Genomic DNA, 24,491 nt, shown 5'->3' with positions numbered 1-24,491 from the left:
TATTTCATATTAGGATAATTTAAAAATATGCATTTCATTGAGGAAGTACGGGTTTTCAAAATCTGAGTCAAAGGTGTTAGTATGTGTTAAATATTCCTGGTGCGTCTTTTTATCTTTTTCATCGTGACTTTAAAACAAATAATTCTTTGTAACTAAATATAAATGTTGTTAAAAGAAGACTAACCACAAAGGCAAAATTTTAATTGAATACCTGTTTAATATTCTTGTAAGTAGAATAACTGAGCCGGAGCCGTACTCTTTAGTTTTCATATTATATTACGGCAAAACTTGTTTCTTTATCAATTAAGAGATTTACAGCTGGTCATGTTTCAGTGATTCATTTTTGAACTAAGATGTGACTATATGACATAACAAATGTCAATGAAATAATTTGAAGATAACATGTGTTTCATAAATTTAAAAAATGTTTGGTATTGAACAGCGTAACAAATTCATTAACCGAAACATCATCGAAAAAAGACAAACACGATAAATAAGTTAATGGAAAACTCTATGTAAATATACAATTTAAGTTCAATCAAAGTATTATTCCGCATGCACAGAAATATATAGAATTAATATATTTTTCAGTACATTTCCACATTTTGAAAAATTGACAAAATTGCCGAAAGGGTTAACACGTTAATCATAAATCCTATTCCGCTACTATTTAAGCACTTGCTATCGGATCATATGTCAAATTGTTTAAGTACTCTGTCAATTTGCATGGTGACTTTATTTTGACGACGGTCATTTCAGTACATGCCAATCATATAAATATACAAACAAACCAATTATTATGTTCATCAGAAAATTGTCCACATTCCTTGAATTTTACACGTTTTTTGCTTTCATTGTATGAAATATTGTCAATTTTGAAAATCTTAAAAAACCGAAACACAACCGTAGTATTGCTATATAGTACAAACATAAGATGTGAAAAAGATGTATACAAAACACAAATAAATGTCCATGACAACATGAGATTTTAATGAATTGCTTACTGAAGGTTGTTTTTTACTTGTATCTTCTCAATTTTATTCAATGTTCTTTCCAAATATATATTTGAACATTAACTGATGATTTGCGTTTGCCATAAGGTAGATATTTTAATTGTATGCATTTTCATCAGAATTTCACAATTATATTTAAATATCCACCAAAGGCAGTTTTAAAGGACATTTAGGTTCAAATCTTAGACTGCAAAAAAGGGCTGGTCACGTGATTAAAATTGTATAATTGAGAAACAATTCATGCAAGCCATAGATTTGTTGGAAATTTTCACATGATCTGGACTATTATAGTTGAGTTTTAACTCCAACGTTGGCGAATGAAAACAAATTAACGAATATTACGACCCAGGCCATGTATAAATGATAACACATCTATGGCTTGCATGAATTATTTCGATTTTAATAGGACAAATACGGTAATTTGAAAAACTGAAGCAAAGGTAAGATTGCCGTGGGTATGGCTGTTCTGTTTTACCCCGTGCCTGTAATATAAAAATTCAAATAAATCTAAGGCTAGCATGAATTATTTCTTAAATAACCTCTAGAAAAAATTTGTTTTCGTTGGCTACTGTTTACTGTCTCATCCACCGTAGACATGTCGTAACTAGGCAGTGAGTCGCCATGTTGACTTGATGAAATCCATGAATGTGCGAATGGTGCAGTATAATAGAAAATGAAACAATACCTACTTCAATTGGGATTTATGTACTTTAACTATAAAAAGAAATGTTTTATACATATCGATTGCTGGTTTGAGTCAACTTAAATCATTGCACATTTTGTATAAAAAGTTGATTTGACTACAAAATCATAGATAACTACCTTACCCCGAAAACATTGCCTTGAGAATGTGCTGACTTCACACTATATCATTTATCGAAATCGAATACACAATTTAAAAACAAATCTAATTAATTTAACTAAGTTCAAGTTGTCCTACAATTGAGATGGTTAGGTAGCAATAAAACCAGGCTTAATCCACCATTTTTGTCTACTTGTCTTTATTAAGTCATGAATATGACAGTTGTTTTTCCATTCGGTTGATGTGTTTGAGCTTTTGATTTTGCCATTTGTTAAGGTACTTTCCGTTTTGAAGTTTCCTTTGAGTTCAATATTTTTTTTTAATTTACTTTTTATTACATTTGTTTTCCTCGATGTACTTCAACTTCGTGTCATATTTGATCTTTAAAATTTTTGATTTTACCGTCACTGCTGAGTCTTTTGTTATAGAAACGTACGTCTGGCGTACAAAATGGTAATCCTGGTATCTATGATGAGTTTATTTAAAGTCAATTATGATAATCTCAAATGTTAACATAATACATAATACGTGACGCAATGAGTCACGCAAAGGTTTAGAAAAAAAGTGTTCCTCTTGTATCGTAGCCAGGGCATATCAATACAAACTATCTATAACTTAAGCATTGTTAAATAGATAAACTAATTAATGTGCATTCTAAGACTTGCGATATTGTTTCATTATTCATTCGTTTGTTGGTGGGTAACTGTCTTATTTACGTGTATGTTTATCTCCGTTTAGACATAGTTTTGTAAACTATTACAGTCTCTTAGTATGAACGCGTTGTTGAAACCATTTCATCCACATCTTGGTGACCAATCAAACAACCAACTAAATATTATTACATCCCCCTATAAATTTCACACGTTTGCTGCAATATAAAATCGAGCAGACACTTATTGTTTGAAGCAGATACATCACAAAACAAACCAAAGTATGACCAAAGTCATAATAACTCGACTAATGGTACATGTCGTACAGAATCAGTTGACCATGGAAATAAAAAACGAAAAGGAAAATATGTAAGACGTTTGGTATTGAAACAGATGTGTTCTTGATACATTTATACATAAACTCATCATAGATACCAGGATTAAATTTTGTTTTTACGCCAGACGCGCGTTTCGTCTACAAAAGACTCATCAGTGACGCTCTAATCCAAACAAGTTAAAAAGCCAAATAAAGCACGAAATTGAAGAATTGAGGACCAAAATTCATAACATTCTTCGTAACTCTATAATCCTACCTTTTGACTGTTGTGACATTTTTCTTAACTTGTCTGATTTTACATTTAGAAATTATAAAGACACAAAGGTTTCAACTTTCGCAGGCAAAGTTGACCATAGATGGATCCCGGCTACTTTAAGTTGGCCCTTTGTTTTGGTCATTTACATGAGTTTAGAAAAAAAGTTTGACACAGGTTTATCGATTATTTTTTGGAGTACAATATCAACAATATGCGCCCTTATGATTTTATCAAATACTCTATCCGCTCAAACAAAATCCCGGTTTGAAAAAATCCACGGTATTTACACAGAACCATTGAATATTAAATTGAAGAAGGGGCATACAATTAAATAGTGTATTTATAATTTATCTCTTTAATTGTGTTGCCTAATTCGGCAAGCAAATCAAGGAGACTCATAGTTGATATTTCTTTCGACGTTGAAAAATTTAGAAAACAATTCCATTTCAGTGCCCCTGACAGAGATAATTTGCAACATTGGTCATGCATTTTTCCGCATGAAAATTTAAAAAACAGGGCTAATGTTAAATTTCCAATACTAGAATGTGAATAAATTGTTCCTTTTAATATATTTTAAGATACATATCGTGGTTTGAGGCGAGAAATGTATTGTATTTAGGTTTATCTGTACTAACACGTCGAGTTGAATACCTTAAATATTGACATATTGATTATAACAAGTCACATTAGTGGGGCGGCTTAGTACCGAAATTTAACAAAATCATGCAAATGGTGATACAAGCACAGGATTTGGCACAAACGTTCTTAAGAGTATACTTTAGCAATTTATAGGGGTAGCAAACATATTTTTGAATTTTTTCACGGCGGCCATCTTGAATTTAAAATTGACATCATTTTGCTAAATAATGGGGATTTCAAAGAGATCCACACCTTTTTGTAACGTGATATAGGTGAAGACAACTATTTGATATGCAACAAAATGACCTGAAAATATGTCAAACAGACAGGAATTGTAAAAATAAATCACCATTTCTGGTTAGGGTGGTAACAGTTCATACAATGGAATGAATTAATGGGGGTAAGGAAATAAGATAGAAATGTCCGTTTGATATATAGGTAATTATTTAAGATATGCAGGAGGGTCGATTAATGTGTAACAGCTACAGGAACACAATGTTGAACAGGTCAAACCAGCTTTATAACACTTGCATCTACCAGAACAAGTGTTCCTGCATCCACATTTCTGTACTCCTGGCAAGATGCTGCAATAGCTGCTACTTGTGTCCAATTAGGAATCCACACCCCATCTTTGGTCTCCTTAATCCATCTGCAATCGCGCTGACTAAGTAGATGTTGTTCATGTGTGACTGCCAGCCACAAAACTTAACAATGGATTTTTGTTCAACGTATTGATATGCATATGGCCATTCCCACTGAATTTGCTTTGCCAAAACAAATAGCGATAGGTCTAGTGTAATCAATGGAGTTTGACCTGGATTAAAAAATTACACATCTCTCCCCTTATTCATCGAATGTTGTATTGTAGCGACTGAGTGAGCCTGTTCCTGAAATAATGGCATTAAGCAGGTAAGGCTCAATTCAACAGTCGGTCCACGCTTCACTGAAGAATGAAATGATGACCATGAAATAATTATTGATGTAATATCTTCAACCGCCAACCTAACCGTATTTAACCACGCATACTCATTCTGTAGACTCATGAATAGAAAGTCATGGTTTAGAATGCCAGTTACAACATCGGGTAGAATAAGGGGTTCTGGTATTGCTATAAGATATGCAGGTTTCATGTATTCATCAGAAAGTTCAGGTACCTTTTTAGATTTTGGTTTATTTGTAGGTTATATTATCTGATCGCTTTTAACGCCAACATTTTCTTTCATTGAATGTTGAAAATGGAGATTCCGGTCCCATGAGAAGATGATTTCGATGTTGTTGAGCTTGGGTTGTGGTCTATGTTGTCGACCGCAGCTGTGGTAAACAGTTTGTCCTTTAATAAAGGCGGATAAACCCTCATTCGAATAACGTTAAACTACAGCTTCACCTAGTTGAGTTGTTATTTTCAGTACCCGATCATAAGAGATGCACAACCCATGTTTAAATAATGTATCTATAAGTTGTCTCTTCCTGGTTTTTGCAAACAGTAATAGTCCAAGAAACACTCAAAATGGTGTTTCACGTTCAGCTGAATGTCTGTGTTGTACAGGAACCTTCTGGGTGTTTGGATGGTAATTAAACATTAATAGTTGGGCCTGAACTAAGTCGCACTTTGTAAAAACGTTGTCTACATGCGATTTAATATCAGGTCCATGCTATATCATTTAAACCATCTGTAACAAAGGAGATGTATGCTGTCATCGATATCTTCAGAGACCAAGGATCCAAAAAAATTTGTCTTTGTAGTAGCTTACTGTCAGCAGATCATTTCGGCTGTCTTTGCCATATGCATGATGTCATTGTAATCACAAGCAAACGCGATAGCTGGTCCTATATCTTTTTCCAACATCAAAAGAACATCTTTGCCTTTTGTGTGCATCTAGTTCTGGAATCTTATACAAAAGCTTGTTCTTCATGCACGTAGAATGTACATGTGCAGAAGAAGAACCAAGTTGTGTCAGTCTTTCTTCGTTAAGGTTTGCCATGACCAGGTCTTTTAATCGAAACACTACTTACTCTTCAGAATTTCTTTGAGTTTAAAAGATGTATGTTACACCAGCTCAGCTAATGCAGTTTCTTTCATCATATTTTACAACTGCTTTCGGCCTCTTTTGTATTTTATTTGTTCTTTCTATACAGCTGTGAGACAAGACGGGTTATACTTCATTTCTTGTGCCATGACATCACCACTCTTAGTTTAAACAGTTGATTATCCTGTAGCACTGTTGCACAATCCACCAATTATTGGTTCAGTTTCATTGGCATTGCCTCTCTTAAAGCGGATAAAGACAACTCTTTATCAGAAATGAAATATTAATGGACATTTTCAACGGGATCTAGTTGTGGGTCTATTGAATGAGAAGTACTTCTAAACAGTTTAGGGGACTTACATTCGCTCGAACTCCCAGATGGTATTGGTGACATATGACGTTTCTGGACTCTCTCAAGTTTTATATTGTTAAACTTTATTCTGCATAAACTATGGTACTATTTAAAGCATTTTTCTTTTTAATTGTGCTTTCAATTCCCTCTCCGTCGTTTAATCGCCGAATGTCTAGAGGGATAGGGAGTGCATTTACTTCCTAAAAAAGAGGTATAATTTTGCCCAACATTTTATATCCTTCATCTGACGATTTCAGTAGGTCCGTTGTGTCTTCCTGACACAAACAATATTTTGTCCGATCAGTTTCCCAACTATCTGTTTGTTGAGGAAGCCGACAAGCGAATTCTTTTCGCCATTTCAAAAATCAACTATTATATAAATAAATTAAAGTGACCAACAATGTAAAGATAGAACAAAAACGAAATATTGTTGAGTAAAATATCTGAACACTTCTGATATTCAGGCCGAGGGATTATCCGTTTACCACCTGTATAGCACTTTGTTGTATGATATTACTTTTAAATTCGGTTTACCCAATTAAAAGTTTGCCTTTATTCAGCCCGATCGTTTATCTAGTATCATTTAACTCCCATGCGATCTGTACACCATCCAGAGGAATACACCCCTCCCCCTTCCCCTTGGGTCTGATCTCTCGCGTTAACACATCCTGTCGAATTAGGTACAACTCCATGACTTAATAATTGGAGCAATCATGGAGTATTTGGGGCACTTCAATCTCATAAAGCTGATACTGGACCCCATGCCGAGATTTATACCAATGTGCCCTGGTAGTGCAAATAAATCAATCTCTGAAAGACTGCTAGTGATAAGTGATGAACATTAAGTAATGCCTGGTAATGAATGACATTTGACAAAGTCAAGCAACAACACAATGGACTGATGCCAAGCAATGGTTAAGGATGGACGCCAAATAAAGATTAAACATTGAGAATTAATTATAAGATCCGAAGACCAACCCCAGACTATGATTCAAATTAATAACTACCAAAGTACTATGATTTAAAACATTAGCGTTTGGTAGTATGGGTCAAATGAAAGATATTTATAAAACCGGAAGTTATTTATCGCCTATATTTATCGTATATTTGACCGGAAGTGATGTTTTATTACTACAATAAGACAAATAAACCGTCATTCACTCAACCTAGTACATTTGTATAAAATACTAGCAATGTGTATGCAAAAGGGAACATACATTTGATGTGTTTTATCTGGATAGACGCCATTTTGAAAATCAAAGATGGCCGCCATGATCGGATGGATTATTTTCGTAGCTACCCCCTTAGTATGATTAAATACACCTGAAGGCAGGTTCTTACAAAATGTATGCTTGTATCACCATTTGCATGATTTCTGTGGTAATCTGTTTAACTACATGCACAATAGAACAAAATGTAGGCCTTCCAAAATCGATCAAGTCATTACCGATTTTTTTGGATTTTTACTGATAGCATACTATTGATAAGGGTCAAAAGCGAATAATATTTTCAGTTCAGGATTATCCCGCAATAAAAAGGTAAGAACACTATCACTACGAACATAAACCATTGAGTGTCACATTCATGAGACATTTCCACACAATCATGCATGCCAATGTATAATACAAAATTGCGTTACAGATTGTATTAGTGGTAGAACTTCAGAGATTGTACCCATTTTGTAAAGACGTTAATGTCCTTCGTCTGTCGATACCTTATCACTCCTTCATTGACTGTATAATATCTGCTATCAGACGACCCCTCCCTATTTTCCGAGTCCTGATTTTCCATTCAATATATCAAGTATAATACTTTTATATCTTTTTTACCCTAACGGTTCATGAATGTATATATATTATCAACTTTACTCCGTGATCATTCACTGGCGTCATTTTCACCAATATATTTTGCTATCATGATACAATGATATAAAGCCAATTAAGTATAAAAACATATATCATGTACAAATATATCTTTATCAACTTGAAAAAGGTAGAAAACAAACTTCAATTAATAATATTTCCTTCCAAAACTATTCCTATTGTTTTTTTTAATTGTAATACATTAATGTATAAGATGTTAACCGTTAATTTCGAGACGACGAAATTTAATATGTTTTAGTTCTAATCAGATTTATAATTCATAGAAAACACTGCATTTAAATTTGATTCTTTTCAATTTTGAAAATGTAATAACTGGATCAGCTACTTTAAACATTTTTCGTATAAAAACACAGGTAAACCTGAATGATTGGACTATTTGGGTCTTGAAACATTAATTACCTGGCAAAACAAGTCAACAGATTATTTGGGGTATTTTATCAAATGTATGTTGTTTATGTTTATTCCTAAATTATATTATCCAAACGTTAATGGTATGTAAAAATTAGTGTACTTTGCGAAGATTAAGTGTGGGGGTTAATGTTAAACAAACAAATGTCAGATGAGATACCATTACTAAAAGTTGTTAAACCACAGGCAATATAACTAACTATCCGTTCTATTGGTGTACCGCCTCCTTCATACGTACATTGATGTACTAAAGAGTAGTCTATTAAGGGAAACTATTAATGTACGTTTCTCGGTTGTGGTGGGATCGATTCCATTCTTGGTCTGTAGATTTGCCGATTTAGCTGTTTTCCCAATCGTAATATTTATAGAAAACAGAGTGAAGATACGCACCCGGTGATAAATGCGCAACAGAAGACGCGTATATTGTTCATTCATCCGGTATCGCTAGGTGAGAAAAAAAAAACAAACAACTAAATGTGTCCATTTTGTTCTTTTTCCCCGTAGTTTTGAAAACATTTTAATCCAAACGGATATTCAATTCCTTTACGATATATCACTAGAAATAACAGCTACAACTGCCTATCTCTAAGTCGAATCATATATGTCAAGGTACAGTGACATGCGTCCTATCAAGTTATAAAACCTTCTTTATCTTGAACGTAGAAAATCCAGCTAGGCATATCGGTGTATCTCATTTAAGACAGGACTCTCCTTTTTCATATTATTAAGTGCCGTTAACGCTAGTATCTAGACATTGCGTACCAGTAAAACAAAATAACTATATATTTAACATGATGGCGATAGCAGTAATGTCATGTAGAATTTTTCTAAGATTCCGAAAAGAGAAGCCGAATATACCTATGTGATATAACATGTTTTATATCGAAGAAAAACTAACAACTTGGTACAGACATTTTCTTATGTAGAAAATGGTGGATTAAACCTGGTTTTATAGCTAGCTAAACCACTCACTTGTATGACAGTTGCCTAAAATTGCATTATATTGACAACGATGTATGAACAAAACAAACATACATGATAGATAAAAATGTCAAAAATAGGGATAATCGTAATTTTTGTCCGGTTTTAGTATTGTGAATACCATGAGAATTGTCTTGTCAGTAAATTTCAGGATTGTGTCTTATTGCTGATTGGGAAATTTGCTGATTTTAAATTTTGCATGGCAGAAGGGTGGATAAATGCAAATCAGGAGACGCTTACCGTTTCGATACACCCGGTCTTGCTCCTTTTAGATTCATGCAATTCCTCCAGTTTGTGTTTGTAACCTTTATTTGTCTTTTCCTAATCAATTTACGTGTATTGAAAATCACAACAACTGGCGTCTTCATAAACAGCTTTATTAAGTTCCATCTTATTTAGGTTAAATGATAATTTTTCACGGTTTATTGTCAATGTTCATTGGTAAATTGATATTTTAAAAGTGTGACACTTCAATCCGAAATGTCAATTGTGATAGCAATTTGACCTCACAAGCACATAGCAAATGTCATTTTTATCTCATTTGTGCATTTATTTTTATCTCATTTGTGCATTTAAAAATCAATTATGAGCCACTGCTTTACCAAAAAGATGTTGCAGTTTTTCATTATATACATAAAAAAGATGTAGTATGATTGCCAATGAGACAACTCTCCACAGGATACCAAATGACACAGAAATTAACAACTATATGTCATCGTACGGCCTTAAATAATGAACAAAGCACATACCACATAGTCAGCCATAAAAGGTTCCGAAACACAAATGTAAAACAATTCAAACGAGAAATGTATATATAACAAGAATGGTTTAGGAACCTTTGAAAAAAACAGATCAATGCTTTATAAAACCAATAAATAGTAATTAAAGAATTGATATACTTTCAGCGTAGTTAGTATACTAAATATTCAAGAGTCCATAACGTTAGCGAAGTAACCTAAATATACCTTCCTCTTGGTCAAAATGGATTTTGCATGGTCGTTACAAGTATACTATATTGTTAAGACTAAATACAATAAAAATGAAGAAAAAAAGAGTTAAATTCATACTTATTTGCTGAACATGATAACCATACTTTTTTTTAGAGTTGTATATTAAGCCCAAAAGGATTAAAATCATATCAGTGATAATAAATAATGACTATATGAATATCCAGATGTGTTCTTTTTAGGAAAATGGCTGCGCTGTTATGTGGTAGTACCCCATCTGGTACCCGAACGCAATGCACAGGGAAAGACAATCATGACCGACTGATGGCCCTGTATCATACTGGAACAGATGTAAAGAGGCATTTGTTACAATATCATCTTTCACAGAAAAATCTAGATTTAGCTGATTACCTGTATGGAAGGTATCAATTTCTTCAACCTGATGACATAAAACGTGCCCTCCGAACAAAAAATATCCAACTTTCAGATTTAGGGATTTACTCAATTGACACACTGTTGTCGGATCAATGTTTTGACTTATTCTGGGACAGCTGTTTAGATAAGGATAAAACGAGTCTTGAAAATATCCTAAATAGATACAAAGAGCATTTATATAGCCTTTACAAAACAAGTGGCAGTGATCATAACGGATCTGCAAGAAACGCAAGGAAGCGGGAATATTTATCAAAAAAACAATGGGAATGTTTGTATAAAGGTCCAGAGGACATAACGGAAAATGATGTTCAGCTATCATTAACTTTTCCAAACAAAGGACTAATAATACAATCTTTCGATGATGATATGAATTTTGTTCTTTTAAGCAATGTGTGTCCGTTATATCAGTCGTTACAACTTGTAACAACAAATCAAATAAAGCTATCAAGGATCGCTGTTGAACATGAAACAAACAACGAGACCTTCGACGAAATATGGAAGCTAATGGCAACGCACTTAAAACCTATCAGCAGCTATTGTAACTGTGACACTCATTTTGACCACAAACTTGATTGGATCAAGAAAGGTACATTTAAGTGTATACAAGTACAAGAGAACCGGAAACTTATTTTGGAATCTACTTTTGACAACAAAACTTTTTCAGAGGTGAGCTTTACTTTGATATGGTTTTATAGACTAAATTTTCTTAGATTAAAATATATAATTAGAGGTTTTGATTTTATTAACTTACAAAATGTATCTAGTATATTCAATAACTCTACCATCCATAGCCAAATACCTCCATATTTTGATAATATAAAACCATCTATTATTTCGTATTCTTATAAAAAAAACAGCAGAAGTTTGATTTTTAATTATACGTCAGTTACATCAGACATCAATATAGAAAATAAAGTTCCTTCCACATGAGACTGTGAAACATCTAGTGTTGGATATGTTCCGTAAGGTCATGTCTTTACAGGAGACCTCAACATCATCGAAGACCCTGAGGTCAAAACTTTCTTAAGAAAGGACACAAATTTCGTCCTCCCTCTATAAAAGATTGGAAACAGTGTCGATAGGTCATTAAAGACGCTCTGTCTGTATACCGTAAAAAAATGAAGTAAACGTGAAAAATCTGATAAAAAATCTCTAGACATTTATTTGAATAGAATAAAATTATGAAGACTGTCGATATTCATATATCTCATTTTGAGAACAATTCTGAAATTAAATAGGGTTCATGATATACCCGTTTCTAGAATTAAATATAAATCCAAGTACTCACAAAGCGGTTTTGTTCGTACCGGCAGACAAAGCAGCCAATACTGTAGTGGTGGTGTGACGCATATACTACACGGAAGTTCTCCAAAACGAAATTATCAATTCTTCGATATTCAGGTCCGTACGCTCCACAGAAAGTCAAATTGTATACAAGCTTATCACTGCCACTACCCAACTTAAAAGCCTCTTCCGACCATTTGAAAGTCCCGACTATGTACTGGTTACCTAAATTACATAAACAATCATTAAAATTCCGTTCCATCTCCGCATCTAATAAGTGTTCTACTACTAATCTATCAGAGCTACCACCCTTACTACTATCAAAGAACTTGTTATTAACTTTTGTCATAAAGCTTATGAAAATAATGGTATTCATTATTTTTGGAGTGTTAAAAATTCTTTAGGTTGTTGTCTTGTAATTGACCGCTTCATAGGCTTACATGCAAAACAGCTGATCTTTGAAAATAAAAAAATAAAAATTGCTACATTATAAAATTGTTTTCATGTTCATATCATGTATGCACTAATGTGACATTGTGATTTAAAAAAAAGTGGGTCATGCCACGAAGAATAAAAAGTTATGTAACCCTGAAGTCAAAACTGTTTTGTCTACTTTCTGTTTGCTGTTTTTACTAGGCCGCACCACTTCCAGTCAACATGATATCCTTCCACTTTCCTGGATTGATATCCCCAAAAAGATGCAAGATTTTTTAAAATCTATATATATGTTTCAATTCATCATAAACCTTTAATCAAACAGAAAAATTAAGTCCAGAAAAAAATGGATTATTTTATTTCCCTCCATGTTTTGACATGCACCGTAAACTGGAGTTGTAATACAAGACTGGTACCTATAACTGTAATGACATGTCTTAAAAAATAAATCATTTATATTGTTTTATTTAATAGCCATATTTGAACATAAAAAATGCCATTAAAAGAATTGTTTAGTTGTATTATTAAATATAATCCCATTATTAAAGGAGTACCCTTTTCTGAAACAATTCAAAATTTGGAAATAAGTCATGTCTATCACATGATCTGTAAATTTCATTCTAATCTATCTTTATGAATGTTTACTAATTATTTGGATACTGTGAAACATAACCTTTTAATCAAACCAAAAACAATTGACATTGGCATTCATTCACTCTCATCTTATATTTATATTTGGTCAGGCGATTCAGTGTGCGGAACAATGAAAATGATAATATGAATGATTATATATTTATCTCAGAACTTGTTTGAAATGGTGGCCAAACAGTACTGTATATTGATATCATAATAATTTAAAGCTTCTCTGTTCATGCTGTTACCGGTTATACAATATCTAGCATGTCCTTCAATTATATGAGAATTTTCCGAACGAGTATTTGCTTAAATGTTGGATATGGGGTTTCCATCACTGACACAAAACATGCAAAATAAATAGTTTGACGACATATTTTTTGAAAGAAATGATTTGTTTCTAGACTGGGAGAAAACAAATAATACAACTTTACTCTTCACAAAAGAAGAATGGTCAGTGTCGTATCATTTCTTTGAAAATAAACACCGAAGAGAACGCTTGCCTTTTACTACTTTGTAGCATGTTTTAAATATTACTTCTTGGCGGTGCTTTAGATGGAATGGTTGACCAGTTTATAGATTACCCTTTATCTGTAAATGGAAGTAAAATGTCAATATAATACTTCCATGCATGATGATCTGTACATAATATGCCGTATTTGTATTGTCCACACGTAATGTTATAGAGTTAATCTTCGATAACTTCCCGCGGAGTACATGTAAAATAAGGAGATAAAACCACATGTAGTCGATCGATACAATATTGATCATTTTTGCCTACAATCAAGATTTAAAGGCACCACATCTCATCAATATGAGATTTTTTTTTGCGTTCTCTACCATGCATAATAAAGGTTGTTAGGTGTTTAAACATACCGCTTTTATTCAGTAAGGGTTGTTTATTATGCGATTAATTTTATAAAGACAAATTGTGAAATTCTTTTGTCCAGATTATTTTGCCCCCCCCCCCCCCCCCCCCCCCCCCAGTAATGTATGCCTTGTAGGCGTTGTAAATTTTTATAAATGTTTTTTCGACTTGTGAGTTTTGATTGTCCCCTTGGTGTCTACAGCCTTCTTTTTTAAGGAAAGACACAACGGACCATACCATAAAAGAAAAAAGAATATAAAATATGATTTGTAATTTTTTATCAGTCAACGATGAAATCATGGTTTTGCTTATAACCGGCACTTTATGCTTCTATATATCTTATGATCTATAGAAGTAGTTGTTAACGTGTTGCTCCGACTTCAATTATATCCCACAATCCTTTTTAAGTAGATTTTACATACTACTATTCACAAAGTTCAGAGTCATAAAAGTTATTAAAGTTTAAAAATTGTATCTTACATTGTACTGTTATGGTTATAGCCCCTGGATAACCTTAGTTTGCGTTCAAATCAGAAAAAAAAGCGTCTTTACTGTCACCAGCTGACCGTTTCTGGTCGTAAGCATTGCTTTCTATACGTGTATAGACATTTTGTTGATAACAGAGTGTACACTTAATTCTTAATGATTACAATGACATGAAATTGCAGTATAGATTACCAATGACTCCTTTATTAACTTATAAGTCTTGAATAGGGTTAAAAAATTGTCGTAGAGAAAGACGCACTTATTTTTTTGAATGCCAATTATGTTTCTGTATTTTTTAATAATAATATAATTGCATTGCATATATCCGTACCAAGTCAGGACCATCGTCAGTGTCGGTTTTCGTATGTCATGTTCGTTTTTTATATTTAGCATTATAGCCTGGCATATTGTGCGGTATAGACTATTGTTGAAGACTGCATTTTGCCCTTTATATGTCTTTTGGTTATTTCTGTCGTTGGGTTGCTGTCTCATTGACGCATCTTTTATTGATAACTCAAAACACAACTATATTATGCTTTTAAAGTGCCTACTTTGCTGAATGTTGCTCGGGTAGACGAAATGACAAAAACTGACCTACACATATTACAAACGAAATGATTTGATTTGATTTTTGGATTTTTAACGCCACTTCTAAGCACCGCTTTTGGGCTATTTCGTGGCAGCCAGTTGTTATTGGTGGAGGAAGCCAGAATGCCCGGGAAAAACCACCGACATATGTTAGGAAAACTGGCAATCCTAGTCAATTAAGATTGGAGTCGAGTGCACCTGCACGTGCGGGATTCGAACTCACAACCTCAGTGTTAACATGCTAGTGATAACAGTAGTAACTACTTAAATCACTCTGCCAGCGAGGTCCCTCAAACGAAATGTAAAGGGTTATTAAACAAACGCAAATATATGTAAAACAAATTACCATTATCCTCGAAATAGGATAATAATGAAAAAGGTATCAAAGTTATAAAAAATAACATAAACAATCAAAATAAAAGACACACTGTAAATTGTAAAAAACTAGTTGACTAAAATATAATTGAGAAAGAAAACGTAGTGTGTGTCAAAGAGACAAAAACTTTTTATTCTATGTCCATGAGAACGGTTTTTACGAACAGATTTAGAAGCTATTTTCACGTAATGTTAACAGAATCGGTTCTTGATATATTACAAATTTCCATGATGTTATCAGCCAATTTTTTTATATGTTTATAACATGAATTTAAGATAAGAGACAAACAACAAGGGGCTTATTGCCAGACCTCGCTATTTAACCACGCACGCTGGGATGGATAGATAACAATTAATATTCGAGTTATCAGTCCTTGAAATAAATTAATTGTCAAGATTGGAGTACTCCCCTTAAACCGGACTAATTCTTAGCAATGGTTGTGATGTTACACTATTGTTTCAGGTAAGGGTAAAGGTTGGTACCTAATAAAACGTTTAAACCCGCTGCATTGTTTGTACCTGTCCTAAAGCAGGCACCTGATGTTCAGTGGTTGTCGTTTGTTGGTGGGGTTCATAAATGTTTCTCGTTTTTCATATAGATAAGACCGTTGCTTTACCGGTTTAAATGGTTTTACACTAGTCATTTTGGGGGCTTTTTATAAATTGATGTTCGCTGTGAGCCAAGGCTTCGTGTTTACGACCGATCTCTGACCTATAATGGTTTACTTTTGCCAATTGTGACTTGGATGGAGAGTTGTCTCATTGGCACTCATACCACATATTCTTATATCTATAAAGTATTATATATGTCGATAATTGAAGTTGTGTCTTTTTTCAGAATAACTACCAATGTCCCTACCGGCAAAGCTTGATGGGTCCCACTGCAGAAAATTAAAAATATCTAAAATATTCTATATCAAATGTTATTAAAACGAAAAACTGATAACATTGGAATACATTTATTTTAGAAAATGGTATTGACATAGCTCTCCATCAGAAAAAAAAAGTAAATGATAAAAAAAATGTTCAGAATTGTCATAATAAATTATTATAACAAATATATAAACCATTGACATAATTGGGTCACACTTTCTAAATTTGGTAGCTTTCAGCATATTAATGTTTTTTTTTTGTAAGCTACATGTGCTTGTAAAGAGACCACTGTGACTGTAGATAGCTACTTACACATGTTACACTTCTTATAATACAAAAATTGCAAGCCAAATTTTGATAAAATGTTAAAAGGTAATGTATAATACAAGGTACATTTGAACTAGACTATTGTTTCGATCAACATACATTTTGTGCTTACTACTGCTTGGAAAATCAGATTGATGAGATATTTGAAATTCCTGTAAGCAATGTAAGTTCCTGGAAGATTCTATTCGTAGTAATTTAGGACATCAGTATGTGAAGTGAATAACATGAAAACAAACGGATTCATTTGTATAAGATTGAGAAGTAAAAGCAATTTTTCCTGAATCTATATGAAACTTTAATGTTACATCAAAACCAAATTAAATAATAGTAAACTAGTTTTAAAATGAAAAAAAAAAAAAAAACAATTGATATGCACAGTTGCTCAAAGCGTTATCGATAAATTATTAAATCGTATTCAGTATTTTTTTAAATAATAAGACTTAGCCACGGCCATACGTTCAACAAAACAGTGTGCTTGTAGTAAATTACAATCATTTTAGAATGTTCAGTAATTGTTATATGCCAGTACGAAACTGCAACATAGCAGTCCTGGATTGAGTGCAAGCAATTGTTGAACAGTACTGAATTTGCACCTAGAAAATATCTGAAAATAAACCGGAACAAGACTTCACGATTTTAAGTTGAGATTATTCAGACTAATAGCTACCTACTACTACAGCGAAGTAAAAATCACCAAGAAGGTGTTCCTTGTGTATGTTGATTTTAAATGTAATAGTTCGATATTTTAATAAAACATAATCCTAGATTTTCAATATTTTTCAATATGTATGTTTTTTAAAATGCATGTTTTAAAACAGGATGCGGAATTTATGACTCGTGTACAGAGAGAGTTGAATCTGATTGAAACTGAATACACAAAAGATCTCGTATCGAAACATTGTGGTAAGTTGTTATTGGTAGGAAAAGGGGGGGGGGGTTCATTTGACAAATGCAAAGGAAAAGATGGTATCGAATGTTCTCTATTTGGTTGGTGATGCGCTCAATGAAGAAACATAGACCAGCAGTAGCATCTGCAAAGGGCATTGAAAAATTTTATTTGCCAACGTCTACATCAGTCTTTATATACATGTTTCGATACCTTAGTTTGTGGATTGGTATACCATTCCAATATTCTTAATTGAGTTAAAATATAAATATCACTTGTCATGTTTTCGATAAAAAGAAAATCCTAAACGAACAAAACATGGTTAGAAAATTCTATTATTACAGGTTTGTTCTAGGTCATACAATCCTTGTCATGATGTATTTGTATTTAAAAGCGGAACATTTTGCAAACTGTTGTTTTTTTTCTCGTTCTCTTTTTTCGTCTCTTTTTAAATAAAATCAATTAATATGTTGCTTTTCACACACATTGTCATTCAATAGCATCAACAACTTAATCAAAGCTTCAAATACTAATTGATTATGGGCAGTGGTAACTTAAAATCTGAAACATCCTAAAATCAATCTAATGTTCTTTAATACATTTATCTCATATATTCCTATCATTTCAGTAAATTTTAGAAGGTAAAATTCCAGCTCAAACCTATGAAAAACGGAAATATGTCAAATTTTGAATTTTTAACCTCTGTTTGCATTAGTAGAATACCCTCTGACAAATCGAATGGTGATGATATATCTCAAGTAATACGTTAACCTCGTGCATGTTCACATTATGCGGACTTCATTAAAAGTGGTGTGTTCCTGATATAAAACTGCTAACAGAGCTTTGAGATTGAACGAACAACATTATATTTAGTGGTACCATCATATAATGTTTAGATACTATATGCTATCATAGTCGTTTGATCTGTCAAAACCGATATTGTCTTATTCTATTCTGTAGTTCATTCATTCCTTTGATTTATATTTCTTTAGTGAAATTATGTTTAAATGATAATTTTTCAGTTTTGATTATTTCCTACTTGCTAAAACGAGTTAACAGTTGATATTTTTTCTTTCAATTTCAGATAAGGAAATACATGTTGTGCTAGTACATGGACAATATGTAGCTGGAAGTTACCCATTATCAATTGAAAAGGCTACTAGTAAGTGTGTATTTAGCTTTATAGTTTATTTGTACTTATCTCTATAAATAAGAAGATGTGGTATAAGTGTCAATGAGACAACTCTCCATCAAAGTCACAATGCATAAAAAGTTAACAATTCTAGGTCAAAGTACGGCCTCAACACGGAGCCTTGGTGTAACGTATCTGCATTTCGTTTCGCACTATGAATATTGTAGCACTCTTTAATACGGTCCGTTATTTTTAGTTCATTTTTTCTTTTAGAAAAGAAATAGGTAACATCAATACTACTAGTAGACTGGCTACATTCTCATTTTGTATTCTAAGGATTTCATAAAGGATATTTTACTTAGAAATAATTAATTTCTTAATATATCACAATTCTCTTTGAACATTTTTTTCAGGACAAGACTTAGAAAGTTGCCAATCTGTTTGCAGCAGACAGGTATTTCATTACAATAATTAATCATGTTTTTAGTACACAGCTATTAGACTTTATCGATATGTATCATCTAACTTGTTTTGTAAACATACTTCCCGGAAACAGTTCTAACTTTCCGTTATCAATTTACTAGTATCGTTTTGAAATCTCTTCCTGGCTAGGAATTCACACCAGTTCCAATATTGATTTAAAATATGATTATGAGCTATTCACAGGTATGTCTAAGTTAGAAATTCAATATAGTAAGTTCGATTCTTAAATAAATATCCCAAAGTTCGTGAATCATTGGTCACTTTACTGTTTTAACCCTTACAATTTCCCAAATGTTGAATTTTGAAATTGAAATTAAATTTTAAGATGTTGTGAACCCAATTTGATTGCAGACTACTACGTTCATATAAAAAAAAACTTTAATTTGCTGGACGAACGATAAACAGACTGACGTAAGGTGGACAAACGTCTAGATGAATGGTTTGATTGACGCACAGACTGAAAAACAACATGTTCGCTTCTATCGTAGACGTCAGCTATAGTTCTTAACGTCAGCTACGTTGTTGTGTCTGTATTGTTAAATAATTTAAAACGCTTATTTAAATTTCGCAACTTTGTCAATTTTTTAATAGAAATTCTGGCTTATATTCAGCGTTGTGTGTTGCCCGCAACACGTGTATCTGGTATTTCTGTTGTTGGTCGGGTAAAACGTTGATAAAAATACTTCACATCTCTTTAATTTTTATTTTTGTTGGTCTTCAAACTCCAATTCACAAACTAATACTTAGACAGATTTTAAAACTTCATTGAATGCCAATATAATTGCAAAAAAGACATCAATGTAGATCAATGTTTTTAACACGACTTCCTCTTTTATACAGCTTTAATTCATAGTTGAACAATATTTTTGCCCGTGTATTCACAAATCATTAGTCAATGAATTTTGCGTAGATGCTTGCTATGTTTCATTATGCAATATAAGTTAAAGGGATTAAAATGCGATTATTCAAGAAGATTTTTCCGCTAATCTAGTATGAATGCCACAATAAATCGTCGGTTTCCAACAAATTAAGTCCTTTTAACCTCTTTTGCACTTTTTTGTCTGTTTTTCCCTTTTCATTGAACAATGCTTGTTTTTTTAGCTCACCTGGCACAAAGGGCCAAGTGAGCTTTTCTCATCACTTGGCGTCTGTCGTCCGTCGTCCGGCGTCCTGCGTCCGTCGTCCGTAAACTTTTACAAAAATCTTCTCCTCTGAAACTACTGGGCCAAATTTGACCAAATTTGACCACACTTGGCCACAATCATTATTAGGGTATCTAGTTTAAAAAATGTGTCCGGCCATTCCGCCAACCAACCAAGATGGCCACCATGGCTAAAAATAGAACATAGGGTAAAAATGTAGATTTTAACTTATAACTCTAAAACCAAAGCATTTACAGCAAATCGGACATAGGGGTAAAATTGTTAATCAGGTCAAGATCTATCTGCCCTGAAATTTTCAGATGAATCGGATAACCCGTTGTTTGGTTGCTGCCCCTGAATTGGTAGTTTTAAGGAAATTTTGTTGTTTTTTGGTTATTATCTTGAATATTATTATAGATAGAGATAAACTGTAAACAACAATAATGTACAGCAAAGTAAGATCTACAAATAAGTCAACATGACCAAAACTCTGAAACTACTAAAACAAATTTAACCAAACTTGTCCACAATCATCATTTGGGTACTTAGTTTTTAAATTGTGTCCGATGACCCCGCCCGCGAACAAGGATGGCCGACATGGGTAAAAATAGTATATAAGGTAGAATGCAGTTTTTGGCTCATATCTCTGAAACCAAAGCATTTAGAGCAAATATAACAGGATAAAATTGTTCATTAGGTCAATTTCTTTCTTCCCTGAAATTTTGAGACCATTTAGGCAACCCGTTGTTGGATTGCTGCCCCTGAATTGGTAATTTTAAGGAAATTTTGCTGTTTTTTGTTATTATGTTGAATATTATTATAGATAGAGATAAACTGTAAACAGCAATTATGTTCAGCAAAGTAAGATCTACAAATACGTTAACATGACTAAAATGGGCAAGTGACCCTTTAAGGAGTTATTGCCCTTTATAGTTAATTTTTAACAATTTTTAACAATTTTGTAAGTTTTTGTAACTTTTTACAATATTATGCATCAATTGTAAATAAAAATATCAGGTGAGCGACACAGGGTCCTTGGAGCCTCTAGTTTTTACATGATATGGAATTCATATGTTTCAGGCTACAGATAAGAAAACATTGTCGTCTTCAAGAAATATAGATGGTAAGTTATCGCAATGATAAAATGATGATCTCAATCAAAATAAAGGTTTAATTTAAAATTCGAATAATTAAGTTAATATTAGCCTTTATGAATATCAATTTAGAATTAGTTAAGCTACTTCAAATAATAAAAAAAGCTTACGGAAATCGCAAAAACATCTATACTACCTTTCTATTTGCCTATCGTGGCCGTTTTGTTTTATTTCGAAAAGAAAACAAAAAATATGCAGAGTCCAATTACCAAAAGAATAATCGCAAATTGAAACAAGATAATAAAAACAGGCAATTATTTGGAAAGCAGGGTCAAATGAACTCGATACTACAGGAAACCAGATCAGGTAGTTACAGGTGTCGACTGGGTACTGCTGCTAACAAAAAAAAACTCTAAATACTTTGTTTGGCTAGACTCTCTATTAGACTACCTGATAGGCACTAGTAGCGCTCGAATCAAAACAGTTGGAAGTCTAAATGAAATAAAAAGTTTACACATAAAACTAATTTAACATGACGCTATTCATATTATTTTTTTACCAAATAATTCAAATTGAGTCAGTTTGAACACCAAATAAATGAATTATGTTCATTTCAACTTCAGACATTCAAGTTATTTATTACCAATCTACAGATACGTATTGTATTTAAGAAAATAATCAGATACCACAGAGAGGAAATGGGACAATTTTGTTGATTTTTTTCCCCTAAGAGGATTAAACACTCAGTAAGCAAAAACAAAAAGAAATGAATAAATTGAAAATACAATAAACGGTGTACCATATACTATTTAGAAACACGAACAGGAACACGAACTCCTAAAAAGTCAGCGTATGGTCTGGAAGGTGAATGGATATTTTATTCTTTTTATTTAAGATGAAGTCCGTACCATAATGACTAACGATAATGATAACACATTTTGAACTCCTACTATATCTAACTTTATGAAGTCTTTTTCTCGATTTTTATGGTTCTGGAAGGAAACTTTTTTTCAGCTTAAACAATGATTGGCAATCAATGCATCTTATCGATATACTTGTTATAAGTTTTAGAAGAACAGAAAAGCATAGACAGACACAACTACCTAAAGTGTGTATGTTTGATCCAAGATGTTGCAAAAAATGTTCTTGTTGGAGTTCTCAAAGGACGGTTACCTGGTGCAAACTTTGGAAACATATTGAATGGAATGAAAAAAAGATTATTACCATTTCTAAATAGTAATCAAGAACAATTGGTGTATCCTGGTGGCTTGAAATACGCTGGTGATTTGACTGACATAGATGTTAGTCTCTTATATATTATATTAAGAAATCTTGGCACAATTTGTCCACATCAGAATGGCTGGGGCAAAGAGCCAGAAGAACATGATCATAGTATTTCTGCAAATATCGACAGAATTCGTATGGCAAAAAACATGATAGTGTCCCACTCTTCGAATTGTTCGTTAGGGTATGCAGAATTTAATAACCAATGGGAAACAATTCGCCGATGCTGTGTAGAACTTGGTGGTGAACAGTGCGAAGAAATAATTGATACTTTATTGACGTCAACATTTAATAGTGATCTTGAACAGCAATTTTTAGAAAAACTAGAAAACTTAAAAGAAACGGAAATGTTAAATGAGAGACATTGCAGAAAATTAGAAGGTAAATTGAGATAATTGTACATACCGATCAAAAAACTATTCTCTATGACCGTTTTTTTCTCTCAGTATGTCATCTTGTGTATTGCGTAACTAGGTAGGTAACAATAGCAAATGAAATAAATCTTCATCTCTCATGTTGTCTAAAAAAACATGGCATTATTTTAACTTCATTTGTCACATGAACAACTGATATCTTAATTTCTTGTTAAAGGAATTAAAAAAAAAAAACATAAGAAAAACGTTTTCTTCAAGAGTAGATTTCATTTTTGATAGTTGTTGAGAATTTCATGATTATTTCTTCTAATGTGGTATACCCCTTATTCATATGAACGGGAATATATTTTGTCATATGCGTCTGTCTGTCCATTTGTCAATAAACCTAATGTTTATAGTTTGCTAAACAACCGTTGACAAATGTTTAATACATTATCAGGACAAGCAGAATAGATTTAACATCAGAGTTATGTTCAACAAAATGATATGATTTAAGAAAAAGCGGGTAATTAATACTTCCCCTGGTATGATACACAGGAAAACATTAAGCATTGTAATATTTGATTCGAGTATTCTTTAATGTGCAACATCCCTGTCTGTTTTGATACACGATGCATCGGGTTTAACAATTCCATTTTGATTTAATCTTGCTGCGTCCCACTTAAAAGCGGATACCCTATCAGGTATTGTTTGAAATTGGTTGATAGGTTGTAGATTAAACAACGTACATTGGTAAATATGTTATAAATATTTCGAACCAGATCAATGGGTGTAAATGCCAAGTTAGGTACTAAAAATTATAGAAATCTACCAGGATCATGGCCGGCTACCATTTGCAAATGAGGATAAGCTATAAAGGGACATTGTTGAAAGCCGTAGGGTTAATTGTAATTGCTTACATCCACTTCATTTGAACTTTGGTGGATAGATGTCTCCTTGGAATTCATACCACATATTCTTATTTTTATAAGTATTTATATTAATGTGTTTTTTATCAATGTGCGTTTCTTTTGGTTTAAACTAGATTCGTTGAAATTGCTTTCCTTTGAGCATTTATTAATTTTTGTTACGTTTCAGTTCAAAATTTATACAAATGTGAGTTCAAAATGCCATTCTGTTGATCTGTTTTATTTATATCTATAAATTTATGTTGCCTAGTTTTCTCTCATATCCGTAACAATTCTACATGTTAAATGTGTATGAATGAGAACTAATTCAAATTTCAAAAGAAGGGTTTAAAAAATAGGCAAATTTTCGGAAAAAATCTAAAGCAGGTAAAACTCACAACAAAGGAATGATACATGACCGTTCTGTATAAAATAAAAATTGATATGAGTGAAGACTGTCGTTGATTTTTTTTTATTTAACATTATTACGTCCATTTCATTTCAGCTGGGAGAAAAGGGAAATTCATACTACTATAAGATATTTCAAGTAATGATAAAGGGCAAAAAATGATTGTTTGTTCAACACAAATAAATATATATAAACAAGGGA

General features: G+C 32.7%; 1 protein-coding gene across 1 annotated transcript in view; it reads left to right on the top strand.

Moving 5' to 3' along the window:
• The window catches only part of LOC127722238 (uncharacterized), a 29,984-nt gene extending 10,892 nt beyond the window's left edge, over positions 1–19,092 (top strand). The window contains exons 2-5 of the mRNA XM_052229135.1: positions 10,538–11,396; positions 17,418–17,502; positions 18,570–18,647; positions 19,031–19,092. Of these exons, the coding sequence (XP_052085095.1) occupies positions 10,542–11,396; positions 17,418–17,502; positions 18,570–18,647; positions 19,031–19,092 (1,080 nt within the window). The 5' untranslated portion in view covers positions 10,538–10,541. The remainder of the gene's footprint in view (positions 1–10,537; positions 11,397–17,417; positions 17,503–18,569; positions 18,648–19,030) is intronic.
• The last annotated feature ends 5,399 nt before the right edge of the window (positions 19,093–24,491 follow it).

Source organism: Mytilus californianus, unplaced genomic scaffold (assembly GCF_021869535.1).
Source record: "Mytilus californianus isolate M0D057914Y unplaced genomic scaffold, xbMytCali1.0.p SCAF_12, whole genome shotgun sequence".
Taxonomy (NCBI): Eukaryota; Metazoa; Mollusca; class Bivalvia; order Mytilida; family Mytilidae; genus Mytilus; species Mytilus californianus.
This window is presented reverse-complemented; position numbering and strand designations above follow the sequence as displayed.